At 54.5% G+C, this 13,665-nt stretch overlaps 1 protein-coding gene across 1 annotated transcript in view; it reads left to right on the forward strand.

Moving 5' to 3' along the window:
- Nucleotides 1–13,665, forward strand: part of ADGRB2 (adhesion G protein-coupled receptor B2) — a 108,902-nt gene that overhangs the window by 65,741 nt on the left and 29,496 nt on the right. Inside the window, exons 17-19 of the mRNA XM_044424930.1 lie at nt 6,207–6,333; nt 9,939–10,042; nt 12,138–12,240. Of these exons, the coding sequence (XP_044280865.1) occupies nt 6,207–6,333; nt 9,939–10,042; nt 12,138–12,240 (334 nt within the window). The remainder of the gene's footprint in view (nt 1–6,206; nt 6,334–9,938; nt 10,043–12,137; nt 12,241–13,665) is intronic.

Genomic DNA, 13,665 nt, shown 5'->3' on the forward strand with positions numbered 1-13,665 from the left:
CCGTGGCCAGAGAGGTGAGCATTTGAGGTCAGGCAGGGGCCCGGAGACACAGCATTGTGTGGCTGTCTCCATGAAGAGGACGGCGTGTGCAACCTGGCGCCTAGATAAGGCAGCCCGGCTCATTTCCTCCCCCTCCCCCCTTCCTGCGCGCTTGCTTGCTTGCTGGCTGGCTGGCTGGCTGGCTGGCTGGCTGGCTGGCTGGCTGGCTGGCTTTCTTTCTTTCTTTCTTTCTTTCTTTCTTTCTTTCTTTCTTTCTTTCTTTCTTTCTTTCTATTCGCTTCTGACCCCACCCCATTAGCCAGAGGGTCCCTGTCATGCTGCTTGCTTGCCTGCTTCCCGCCTCCTTTGCAGCAGGGCAGAGAGTCTCCGCCCATTATGCCGTCTGGCTCAGCAGTGTGCACTCCAGCCATCCCCAACTGATTGAACTGCAGACGCATTGGAGTACAAGTTCCATCATCCCTCGTGGGGGATGATGGGAACTGTGATCCACATGGAAGGCACCAGGTTGAGGAAGGCAGGCCCGTTCTGCTGGGTGGGTGAGCTTCCGTTGCTTCACAAAGGAGCCGGGTCTTTTGAGCTCTACCCGGACATGCTAAGAACCTTCCCCTGCTTGTCTACTGAGCTACGGATTTCTTGCATCAAGTCTATTCCCGGAACCTTCCTCCCTGGCTATTAGAATTGCATGGGAATGCTGCCCTTGCTCAGAAAACATGCAAGCGCTTTTGGAAGCACTGAGCCAAAGCATCTGCCAGCCACAACTGCCCACAATTCGCAGGCACAATTCGCTGCCATTCATCTCGTCCTGGATTTCTGCTGTGATCTGTGCAGGCTTCCTAATTCAGGCAAATTCCTTCAGGAGACTGAATCAACCCCACACAAGTCTGTGGAGGAAATTGCACAAATTTCAGGAGATCTGCAGAAATCCCCCTGCGATTGCTGCCCAATTTGTGCAGGTTTCTCATTCGCCCAAAGCAATGAGAAGGCATCCGCAGCCTCCCAGCATTCTTGGACATTACTTGCTGGCATCCTCACTAGTTATAGTTGCAAAGGAGAAATGTGGGGGCCAGGAGGGGGGATATTTTTCTCTAGAAATGCATGAAATCCTTTATTCATTTTGGCTTGGAAATAATCAAGGCATCTTTAAAAACAAGCAAGCAATGGGAATAATCCAGCTCACTTCTGGCCAATCCAGCTTCACTAGCACCATGCCCATGAGCCCACAGTACCGTCTGTTCCACCTGTGCTCATCCCCAAATGTCACCCTCTCTTTCCCGTTAAATACTTACTTCGTCCTTGTTGCCAAGTGCCCCTACTTGTCCATCGCTGTTCGGCAAAAACTTTTTGTTGTCTTCCCTTTACTAATAATAAGCAATGGGCTTTTCCATGAATCCCTTCCTTTCTCCAAGTCTGTTCCATTCTAGCTCCATGAAGATGTTGTTGGTTATTTCAAGGATATATCTTTTTGTCTGCTCTTTCCACATCTCATGCATTTTAATGCAACCAATGGTTGATTAAAGCACATTTTATGCATTTTTGAGAATTGCACATTTTTCTTCATGTACTTTTGAAATGTGCACATTTTTTTAATGTAGTTTTCCTGTTGCACAAAATGCCTTGAAGATCTGGAAATGTAGGAATTTCTAGATTCAAATTGTTTTATTTATTTATTTATTTATTTTTCGATTTATATCCTGTCTTTTTCCTACAAAGGGCTCAAGGCAGCTTACATCTCCTCCTCCATCTTATCCCCACAACAACAACCCTGTGAGGTAGGCTGGGCTGAGAGTCTGTGACTGGCCCAAAGTCACCCAGTTGGCTCCATGGCTGAGCGGAGACTCGAACCCAGATCGTCTGTGTCCCAGTCCCAGGCTCTTCACCACTGCACCACCCTGGCATACTGTTTCCACTCCATTTCTGGCTGGTGCCCTACAGAGAAATCTACCGAATCTCATTCATCCCTATTAATAAAAGGGCCCCTCTTACAAGTAACTAGTAGGCTAGTAAAAACGTCTGCAGGCTAGATAAATGGCAGGCTGGCCAAGGGGAAACAGCGTTCTGCTTCTCTTTGGCCAGTTCACTGTTGGCCATACCGCCGGGGTCCCCGGACTAGGGCCCGCGGGCAGATCCGGCCCGCCATGCCCGTTTATCCAGCCCGCACCGCCACCCGTTGCCTGCTGCCCACGTGGGCGGGCGGGCAGGCGGGAGGCGGTGACTTGCTTGCTCAGAGATGCTTTTGGACTTGCTGGAAGACCTCCGAGCAAGCGAGCCGCCGCCCCGCATGCCCAACGCCGCCTCGCACGCACCCGAAGTCACCTCACTGGCCCATGCGCCCAGCCCCCCGCTGGTCACTGCCGCCTTTCAACTGGCCCCCTATGGAAAATGTTTGAGAACCGCTGCCATAGAGGAAGGGAGCTCACGTCCTCGCAGCCACTCCTTCGTACTTTTCAAAATGGCTAAACTAGACAGACGCTGGATAGGAAGCAGCCATGTCATGGACTTGATCGACTGCTTCGCTTAGAGTGGTGGGCAGTGAGCTGTGGGACGCAAGTAGGTGGGAGCTGTGGAAGACATAAATATGTCCTGCCGCTTTTCTTAATGAGAGCCATTTCTCTTTTGTATTAGCACAGGACCCTTACCTTACCTATTAGTTCTCACGGAGCGAGAGATTATTTATCCATGCGCGGAGCAGGTGTCTAGTTTCTACACTGTGGGTTTGCTGCTGGCCTTCTCCTCCAAAAGAACCCCCATATTGGTGCCTTTGGGTTCCTTAGTCGCTTTAAGCCAAGCTGCATCAGCACGATTGTGAGTTTCCAAGGAACTGGTTGCATATTCTCTCGGCACTGAAGTCGTCTTCTGCAAAGGATGGATTTGCTCCTGCAGCAAGAACGCTTTAAAACGACTTGGATTTCGAGCAGTGTTACGTGCAAGGCAATAAAGGCAATATCACTCCCTTTCTTTGAAGTGAGGCCTCCCTCTGCCCTGAAGCACATGGGCAAGAAGGGGGCTTCCCCAGTGCCGCTCGGCCGCTGCTGACCAGTGAATGGCACTCGGGGCGGTGGGCAAGCCTGCTGCAGAACCGTTATCACCAGAAGGCGTATCCAGCACTGCCTGTGTGGCTTTGCGTGCTTGCTTGCTTTAATGTGGGCCATGATAACCTAGGTGATGAACAGATGCTGGCATGGCTTAAGTCAGGAAATCAGATTTTCTGTCTCAGCCAATCTGTGAGAACCATGGGCAGAAGTTGTGCCTTGGAAAGGTTGCCTTCCTCCTTCAGGTGTTTTAGACTGCAGCTTCCATCAGCCCCAGCCAGCATGGACCATAGTCAGTCATGCTGGGAGCTGTAGTCCAAAACACCTAGAAGAAGATAGCAGGTTAGAGAAGCCAGCCTTGCGTTTTGCTTTCAAAGAAGAGGAGGTGTTTCCATGGAGAAGGTGGCCATCTTCCCCAATGCAAGGGATGTCTAGGTCAGCCTTCCCGTCTCTGGTACTTGCATGCATGCCGGTCCGCACTCCCAGCACGCCATCTCTTGCCCAATTGATATGGAGGCCCTCAAGTGGGGAAGCCTGGCCTAGAGAATAAGAAATGCACCTGCTGTCCAGATGTAATCAGAATGAGGGTCTAGCAAATGAGAATCGGCACCACGCACATTCAGCCAAGTTGAGTGAGAGGTTTTCTCCCAGTGTTTATCATCCCGTTTCACCCTCAGAGCATCTGTGCCCGCCCACCCCGATAAAAAGCATTTGATGAATTGCTCCTGGTTTTGCTTGGGACTGAAATGTCCCGGCTCTGTTCACTGGGTGTGTTCTTGCATGCCTGCTAGTATTGCTGCTCAGCTTAACTACAGAATAATCAAAGAGTTGAAAGTTTCTGGCTTAAAGGTAGCAGCACAGCTCCAGTAAATATGCCTTCAGAGCTGCCTGTCTGCTAGGGCTGTTCCAAGCAACAGGAAGGCCGCAGGTGCGTCTGTGGGCCGAAAGCTCTTTGGCAGGGCACTTCCTTGTGCTTTGCAGACTCCCTTTTGCCTACTCTGGGCAGAGCTAAGCACAAACTGGGAGCAATGAGGTTCCATCCGGTCCCCACCTTCTACATTGCTGTCTGGTTTTAAAAATGCAGTGCGAGGCCTGCTAGGTCCTGGAAAGGTCCATCTAGTCCAGCTTCCTCCTTCCCATGGTGGTCAGCCAGATGTGCCAAGGCAGGCATGACCAGGTCTTGATGACAAGAACACTCTCCTTCTGCCACAGAGACTGCAGCAGAGCTGTGCTACCTGGAGTTGTCTAAGCCCCCTGTACAGGCACCTGAGCCTGTGACTGCCACCACATCCTCCTGTCCCCCGGCGTCCTGGCAGAGCTAGGCAGGTTTTGGTCCCACCTCTCAATCCTATACCTGATCGTGCGTCCTGAGTAGTTCTTGGCCAGTGGTGTTCCGGGAGCGAGGGAGACATTGCTGAATGGCAGCTCCCAAGCAGAGACTAGCAGCTTCCATGGCAGGGGGTGGTTTTAGCCTGAATGTTAAAAGCGCTTTCTGCGATGCTGAACCCTACCCATCATCCCCAAAGTAGACTCTGTCCCAGTGGCAGTCATGCCAGCAGCCTCCCTCCCAACCTTGCTCACCCTTAAACCAGCAATGCTGACTTCTAGGCTGAGCCCGGTTCCAGCCACCTGGGGTCCCACATCTGTCCCCATCCCTCCAAGAGGCCCCTCCACACCCATTTTCCTTGGCCCTGCCCTTTTACCCCCCCAGCGATGATTTGGTGATTTCCCGGCTTTTCCTGGTTTTGGCAGTAAGAGCATTAAACTCAGCTTAAACATGGCCCCGCCCTTTTGCCCTGATGGCAAACGTCTTCAAAGAGGAATCCCATGAAGAAGAGTCTGCAATATTAGAAAGCAAAGGGAAAGCTCCCATGAAAGTGCTTGCAAAGAATAAATCTGCCTCAAGTAGATCGGATACCAATAAAACCATTCCAAGCCGCAGGAAATGGATCAGACTATTCCAGGTCCTCCATTTCACCCTTGCAACAGCCCTATGAGGCAGGTTGGGCTGAGAGCTGGTCGCCAGCCCAGAGTCCTCCAGCGAGCTCCCTGGCTGGGCGGGGGCTAGAACCCCAACCTCCCCAGCCCAGCCCTCTGCGCTGCCCCACACTGCTCTCCCAAATGAGGCTCCGCATTGCTTGGCTGTCGAGCACATGCAGTCCTCCCATTGCTGCTGCTTGGCGGCTTTACCACCAGGAGCCCCCTCCCTTTCTCTTTATTTATTTATTGTGTAAAAATCTTTAAATCGCAAGGTGTCGTGTCAGAAGATGCAAGCGCTTAGTTCAGCTCCAGATAAGCCGTGCCACATGAATGGGGCTGTGCACACACCAAGATGTGCAAGCGCATAATGTGCGTGTGCAGGAAAGTGCTTGTGTGCTGATCACCCCTGCAAGGTTGCAGCACCTACTTTTCCACGCTTTTCAGATCAAAACGAGGTGGAGTGCCTTCACCCTGGAAACCGCGACCATGGGCTCCATTATGTTCGATAGTCACATCAGTGCTTTTCTTTTTTTCTTTTCGGTAAAGTGGCATTTTTGGTAGGGAGTGTCAGGGCGTGTCCCGTCGGCACGTACTGGGAGCCTCTGCGCTGGAGGCCAGGCCCTCTCCAAGAAGCCTCCGGGGCTGCTTGAGCTCGGGCCCCCTTTGCTCCCGCTCAGTGCTCCGATCACACCGTTTACGGCCATGAGCTCTGCCGCCGGGAAGCCTCTGGGAACGCTCGGGCGCCTGTGGAGCAGGCAGGCCGGTCGGGAGCTGGCTCTGCCCCGGGGACTCCCGCCTGGCCCTCTCCCGTCCCGGTCCGCGTGCCCAGCTGGAGTCCCTGCTGGCGTCGGCCTTCCCATCCAATCAGTGCCGGCTGCACAGCGACCCGCGGCCCCCTGCTGATGTTCCCCACGGGGAGATGAGTCGGTGAGCCACGCGGGCTAGGCCAGAAGCAGAGGGGGCTGGGTTGCGCTCTCCGGCGGAGCGTGGGGAGGGGGCAGACGCTTCGGCCCGGCAAGTGGGTCAGACGATAGCGCAAGCGCTCAGACGGCGCCCGGCGCGCGCACAGGCGGCCCTCCTCGCCGATCCGCCCGCAAGGGGTTAAGGCAGCGGTGAGCCGCAGGGATGGGGCTGTGCGAGCGGCGCGTTTGATCAGTCCTCTCCCTCTCCCCTTCTCCTTTGCGTTCCATCCATCAGGGAGGTTGGCGCTGGGAACTGGGACACGGAAAGCTGCCAGACCGTGGAAACCCTGTCGGCTCACACCAAGTGTCAGTGCAGCCAGCTGTCCACCTTCGCCGTGATTGCCCAGCTGCCCAAAGACCTGGTAAGTGTGGCTGAACGAGAGCGGGGAAGGGGGGCAGCCGGCCGTTCGCTGCCACCTTGGGAGGCCACCCGGCCATGGGATGGGGTGAGGGGGCAGAGTTTGGGTGCCACAAGTTGGCAGAGTGGGGGACGGCACAGGGCTCTCTTCCGGAGAGCCAGAGGGCCCGCCCCAAAGGATGTGTCCTGTGACCACTCCGTGCAGACAAACAAGAGCAGCTCAGACTTCAGGGGGCTCACGCAATAGATGCTCCCTCAGCACCTGGCCGGCAAGAGAGGCAGGCGCCATTTGGAGTTTTCCTCCCCAGGTAGCCAGACACCTGCTCTGCGTTCTGCGTGGGTGGGGAGCGGGACAAGACTGGCAGTCTTGAGGGAGAAACTTTTCTTGGCAAAAAGTTTGGGCCTCTTACAGGATCAGGCATCTGCCCCCCAAACACACAAGAGTTTGGGAGGGCTCATTCCAGCCAAACAGAAGTGCTTGTGGGCGCACACTTCATTCATATCTCTGCACCTTTGCCACACGCCGCCTGTGAGTGCCCCCGTCCACCACCCCCTTGCCTTTTAAGAGCTGGAATGGGCTCTGCGGGGCCTGTTCTGAATGCGCTTGGGGGCCTTGGCATGCCCAGCCTCCCAGCTTCAGTCCCTGATCTGTGATTTGCTGATTGTAATTATGGGCTACCATACAGTGTTGTTGGAAGGGTTGCTGAGCATGTATTATGTGGAGCACTTTGTACACTCCAGAGGACTAATATTACTAAATATTTATTAGTATTGTGAAGTGTTGTATCAGTAGCCGTAGCACTGGGAGACTCATTTCTTAGAGGGCAGGACGCATCTTCCAGTCACTTTTACTTGTCCTGTTTCCTCGATGATCTGTAATTTTCCCAAATGCAAAGAATCGTGTCAAATACATATTTGACTACACTTCCTCTCAAAATTAACACATTTTCTCTCAAATGATGCCTTCTTCAATGGCATTTGGATAGATCTTTTTGAGCCAGTAGAATATTCCAGAATTTTGGAAACTAACGAATAACTCAGTCCAAACTGTATATCAGCCCAAGAAGTCAGAATTCACAAAGATCCAAACTCCTGGGGCATCCTAGTTTATTCATAGGCCTTTCCCCCTTCCAGTCACTTTTTATAGATAGGCAAACAAAGGAGAGCCTTCTTTTTGCACACAACCTCTGTTTTTCAGTTCACTTTTCCCTGCACTGCTCTCATCTGCACGCTTTAGAAAATGTTCTCTGGGCAAGCGTAGCTGCGGAAGTTGTGCAGGGCAGAATTAAATTGGTACGAGGCGGTGGGAAGCAGGGGTTCCACCAGGGTTCCATGCACACAGGCACATCCACGCATGCTCGTCCCCGGCCCTGGGGCGGTGCTCCTACAGGGCGGGCTGCGAGCCGAGTCCTGTCCCGTACGCCTGCGGGAAGACACATCCCCTTGACCGCTGGCGGCCTTCAGAAGGGAAGCTGCTGTCAGGGCAGGGCAACTGCCCCCCCCCCGCCTGTCTGCATCCCCTGCGCTCACCGCTTCTTCCACCCACCGCATTGTAGCTGCCGTCAGCGTTCACTGAGCTGGTGCTTCCCTGAGCGTTTTGAGCCGTGTGCTTCCTGTCCCCGTCCTGCAGCACTGGCCGGGAGGGCTCCCCCCCCCCCCCGGGTCTTGGGCCCCCACAGGCAGGGCAGCAAATGCGGGGAGCCATGCTGGCCGGAGCTGCAGCCACTTCACGTCAGCGTTGGCCACTGAGCTGCCCTGCAGGGCCCCCCGCCGCCTCAGCTCCTGCCGGGGGTGCCGAGAATGCAGCGGGCTGTGGAAGTGCGGAAAGATGGTGCCCCGTAAGGAGCTTTGCTCGGAGGACTTCGGTGTCCCCCCGCCCACCCATGAACATGCACACAGGTGGATGCAGAATGGCAAATCACACAGCAGCTTGTGCTTCCATGGCAAGCTCGGGGGTGGGGAGCCCAGGGGCCCTCCTTCAAGGCCTTCTGCTGCCATGAAGGGGTTCTTCTCCTCTGCCCAGAGTGCCCAAAATCCTGCATTTTTAGCCGCTGCTCCTCCCATGTGCCCCTTTCCAACTGCCATGTTCACGGTGTTTGGGCCAAACCTCCCCATTGAACTGAGGAGAGTGGAAACAGCAGTCCAAAACAATGAGATAATGGCTTTTAAAGCATGCTTCTGTACATGTGCAGAGTGCAAACAAACTTTTCATCGTTAGTGAGACTCCCTTGTGCGCAGGAAAGATTTCTGGGGTACAGTGTGTAGCATTCAGAAACACTCGATACCCACTTAAGCAGTCTGAAACAGCGATTGTGTCTCCCACCCCGCCAGGATCGGCTCCCTTCCCCACTCTCTGTGCTGACTTCCTCTGCTCCCTCCTCCCTCTGCTCCTTCCATTGTTTCCTGCCTCCTCCTCTCTGTCTCAGGCTCTTGCTGGACTCTTCCCTTTTCCAAACAGCATGGAAAATGTAGATGTACCCCCGTGGCGTTTCTCGCCCCCCACACTCACAGCCAAGGCTGCTGGTGTCCATCAGGGTTATGAACAAGCCTTCGAGGCCTGTACAGGTTCCAAGTTGGGGTGCAGAATCTGGGCCAGAAGCAAGAGGGCATCCATCTTGGGGGCGTGCTTGGGAACCCCGTCTTGCTGCTGCTGCCACGGCTGCTTCTGGCTGCAAGAGTGACGGGCAGGGAGATGCTCTGTCCGTGTTCTGGCCCACAGCCGCTCGGCCTCGTTCATGCTTCCTTGGCCAGACAAGGTCATTGGTATTCCAGAAGCATGTCCTGTTGGCAAGGAGAGGAAGATCCACCCCCAAGGAATGCAGAGCCGCTGCAAGCACGTCCCTTCCGCTGCCACCAGCACCCGGAGCCAGAGGCATGTGCCACGGAAGCAAAACAGAGGCAGGGAGCTCCAGGTTCGGTCCTTCTGAGCTGGTGTCTTTCCTGCTGCTTGGCGACAGAGCTGTGCTTTTCGGAAGGACCCTGGCGGGCCGAAAGAGCCCTCAAGCGGCCCCCTCAATCAATACCGGGATTCTAAGGCACGAGGAGCGCAGGCCTGGTCGGGCTGAATAAAGGCCCTCCTCGCCTGCCTAGCCTTGGCGTCCAGCCCGGGATGCGGGGTGTGGGGCTGGGGACTGGCATCTGGAGCTGAGGTTCTCAGCACCAGCAGCAAGGACCCATCGTGAGGGTCTTTCAGGGCAGTTCCAGCATGAACGTGATGGAGGTTTGCGGTGCGGATGTGCCCGTCCTCCCCCTCCCTGTGTGTGCACACCTAGGCACACTTCCACAGGTGCACACACGCTCGCACGCACACATGCACGCACAAGGGCAGATACAAATATCTGTCTGGCATACTCTGCGTGAAACTTCAGCTTGAGCTCTTGCCGAGTGTGGGGGGAAGGACCTCAAGTCAGCCAGCATCGCCCTTCCGGCTCCCACCTGCTGGACCTGTCCTCGCTTCCCCGCAGAACGAGAAGGAGTTCCGCGGCTTGTGCAGCTTCCCGCCTTGCCTGCGGCCTCTTCCTTCGGCCTGGGTGCTGCCCACCAAAGCTCTTGCTCCTGGCCAGAGGCATCTCACTGCTCGGCCTCCTTCTGCCCTGCCTCCCCCTGCAGGCCATGGACCCCGGCAGCTCCCCGTCGGTGCCGCTCATGATCGGCTGCGCCGTCTCCTGCATGGCCCTGCTGACCCTGCTGGTGATCTACGCTGCGTTCTGGAGGTAAGGGGAGCAGCTGCCCCTGGCCAAGGTGAGCTTCCGCCTGCGGGCCTTCAGCAGGGCTGTCAGCCCTGTTCAACCCCAGGGCCGGGTTCCATGTAGGGGCCATGCTCTGGGGTGGGTAACACCAAAATACCAGCCTGTTTGCGCTTGCAGCTGGTTAGTGGAGTGGAGCGGGGGAATGGCACAGCAGCTGGGAGGCCAGCGGGTTTCCTTGTTCAGTGGTCCAGGAAAAGCGGATGTGGCCAGGGGAAGGGGCGAGGACGTCTGTGGTCCCCCCGGGGGGCTGCTTCTCCAGTGTTCGTGCCGCTCTTTGAGCTAACAACAAGGCAAAGATGCGCCTCCCAGCATGTCACCTGAGGGGGCTACTGAACGCTGAGGACCCCGACCAAAATGCTTTGATTCCTTACCGTAGGTGGCACTGAAAACTGCCCAGACGGACAAGAATGGCATTATGGAAGTGGGACAGGATGGCATTCAATGTGGATAAGTCCTGCACTTGGGCCATAGGAATGGGTGGCATAAGAACAGGTTAGGAGAGAAGTGGCTGGAGAGCAGCACTTGTGAAAGGGACCTCGGGGTGCTGGTCGATTGCAGGCTAAACATGAGCCAGCAGTGTGACCTGGCGGTCAAGAGGACGAACGCCACCCTTGGATGCATAGCCAGAAGCGTGGCTTCTAGATCAAGAGAGGTATTACTGTTACTCTATATGACTCTGGTGCGCCCACAGCTGGAATACTGTGTTAAGTTTTGGGCCCCTCGTTACAGGAGGGATATAGCAAGGTTGGAATCAGTGCAGCAAAGGGCCACAAGGATGGTAGCTGGTTTGCAGGGTAAGCTGTATGAGAAGAAGCTGGGGGAACTCGGTCTTTTCAGCCTTGAGAGGAGGAGGCGCAGAGGGGACCTGTTGGTGATAAACAGGTATGTGAGGGGGTGTCACACGGAGGTGGATTGAGACCCGTTTTCCCCTACAGAGGAGGGCAGGACGTGCTGCAATGGAGCAAAGCTCAGGGAGCCAAGGTTCCATTTGGATGCCAGGAAGCACTTCCTGACAGTCAGGACCCCGAGGGTGTGGAATGGGCTTCCCTGGGAGGTGGTTGAGGCCCCATCAGTGCAGGTGTTCAAGGATAGGCTGGACGTCCACATGGTGGGCATGTCATGAGTGAAGCCAGCTGGAGCCGGGGGTCAGACTAGATGTCCCAGGAGACTCCTTCTGACTCGCTCTGTTTCTATGTTTCTGTGTTCTGTGCTTGGGCTGAAAGAACATTGCACAAACTTGAAGTTCAGGCAGTTTATTACTCTGATTTTAGACATCATTTACCTTTTTATTTCAACCTTGTATTCTGAGGGCCTATTTAAAATAGCTTCACATTCTGAAATTGGAGACATGACCCCTTCTTTTTTTAACAACCTACTGAAAGAAGAATATTGTAGAACAAAAAGCCCCAACATGACAAAATAACCCCCCAAAAGAATATTTAACACCAATTTGAGTTAATATTTGCTTGGAAATCAACTTAATTTCAGCCATAAAGGTTGGTATTTCCTTGCCGGCCTTTCAGTGCCCTCCTGCATATGGAACAGTGAGTTTGTCACACGTTCACAACCGAGAAAAAACAGCCAGAGCCCACCAAGGGCTGCAGGTTAAACAGCAGTGTGGGTTTCCTTGAAGCATCACATCAGCTGTGTGGGAGGTGCCTTTCGGTGGATTCATCCGGTGACACTGCTGCGGCATTTCAAGTCCTGCAGCCAGACGGGAGTGGCTGTAGGGCCTTGCTCCAGCCGTAGAATCAGCTCCACACCAGGCTGGTGGGACGGGGCTCTTCCCGATTCCAGAGAAGAACGTGCTGTGCAACTGGCTGCAAGCACTGGCTGTGGGTTGTACAGGGCCGGCCTTGCAGGTTTATGCAGGAAAAGCCCTAAAACTCCTAGGCCTGGCTGCGGCATGCTGGAAACTGTGGGACCTTGCTCAGAAACATGCACCGTTCTGCACCCCAAATCCCACAGTGCCCTTGTGACTGTTCGGCTATCCTCCCAACCCCACCAGCATTCAAGACCCAGCCAAGTACTCCCCCGTCCCTCACTTTATATTGTGCAGGTTCATCAAGTCGGAACGCTCCATCATTCTTCTGAACTTTTGTGTATCCATTCTGGCCTCCAACGTGCTGATTCTGGTGGGGCAGTCCCAGATGCTTAGTAAGGTAAGAAAAGTGGCATCCCGGTGTGGCACCTGCAGGACGTGCGGGGTCCCTTCTGCTGCGGGGCCGTCGTGGCCTGCTTCCTCTGCCAGCCCTTTGGGCTGGGCGTGTACAACCGCCTTTATTTATCTGCTCCGTGAAGCCAATGTTCCAAGTCTGAGACTAATTTGCAGCAACCTTTCAACCTTGAGTTTTAAAACATTTTCTAACTCGGTTTTGATGGGAAATTTGAATCAAAAAGGAAGGGTGAAACTGTGGTGGTGGCGCGGCGGGTGGGGCGGGGGGGGGGATTCGCCCTGTTTTCCCGGTCGCGAGTGGCTTTCCTGTCTATCAAGAATTCAGGCTCAGGTTTTCCTTCTCACTGGGCTGTCGCGAAGGACCAGATCATGTTATCCTCGTCGCCGTCCCGCGCCTGAGAGGAATCTGCTTTGTCAGGCTTCCTTAGCTGAGCTCCCTGGGCGCCAGCCCTCTTCTCCGCTGCCCCGAGTCCTTCTCACGCCGACCGCCTGCACGGGCATCTGGCCAGAAGCGAGTCTGTGAGGCCAGCTGTGGCACTCGCTCTGCAAGTGCAGCTCTGGTTCTGTACACATGTCGCCTGGGCTTTGCGCACTTTGCACAAAGAACCGCATCCTCTGCATGCTTTGCATGAAGCATTACACATGTTGTGCTTTTCCAAGGGTTTGCAGACTTGGTCTTCGTTTGGCTCGTTTCGTAGGAAAGGAGGGCAGGAAGCACAGGAGAGCTGGATTCCAACCTATTGGTGGTGGTGCTGATTATTGCATTGATTGGCGTAATTTGATTGATTGATTTGATGCATTTAGATGCATTCCTCCTTTTATCATAAGATGTCAACATGGTTTGACACAGTAACACAATGATACATAGAAAGAAGTTAGTATCTGCCCTCACTTTTCTCCTGCTTGGTGGTGGGATGGGGAGAAGGGAAGGGAAGGGAAGGGAAGGGAAGGGAAGGGAAGGGAAGGGAAGGGAAGGGAAGGGAAGGGGAGATGATGTTGCCTTCCCAGCCACATGGCCAGTGGTTGGGGTGATGGGATTTGTGCCAGTATCTGGAGACCTAGAGCTTCCTCACCCTGGTATCTGCAGACTGAACACGTCTTGATAGGCAAGAAAAACGATTTATGTGCTAACTTTCCCAATCAGTCCAAGGTCCATCCAGTCTCAGCACTCTTTTGGAAGCCATCACTTCCCAAATGGAATGTGTCTGGAAGCATGACTGGAGAATTATCATCACATTTCTGCTCCTCCCAGAGCTGAAGCTATCTGGCTGCTTCAGAACATTCAAGTCACCCATCCAGATTTCAGCCAGGCCTGACCCTGCTTAGCTTCCAAGAGCAGGCAGGATTGGACACTTCGGGTTATACGGAAGCTGTCCTCTCATTTGTCTCGGGCAGCTGGTCCTTGGGGGCT

This window comes from Varanus komodoensis, unplaced genomic scaffold, assembly GCF_004798865.1.
Source record: "Varanus komodoensis strain SLA01 unplaced genomic scaffold, ASM479886v1 scaffold15, whole genome shotgun sequence".
Classification (NCBI taxonomy): Eukaryota; Metazoa; Chordata; class Lepidosauria; order Squamata; family Varanidae; genus Varanus; species Varanus komodoensis.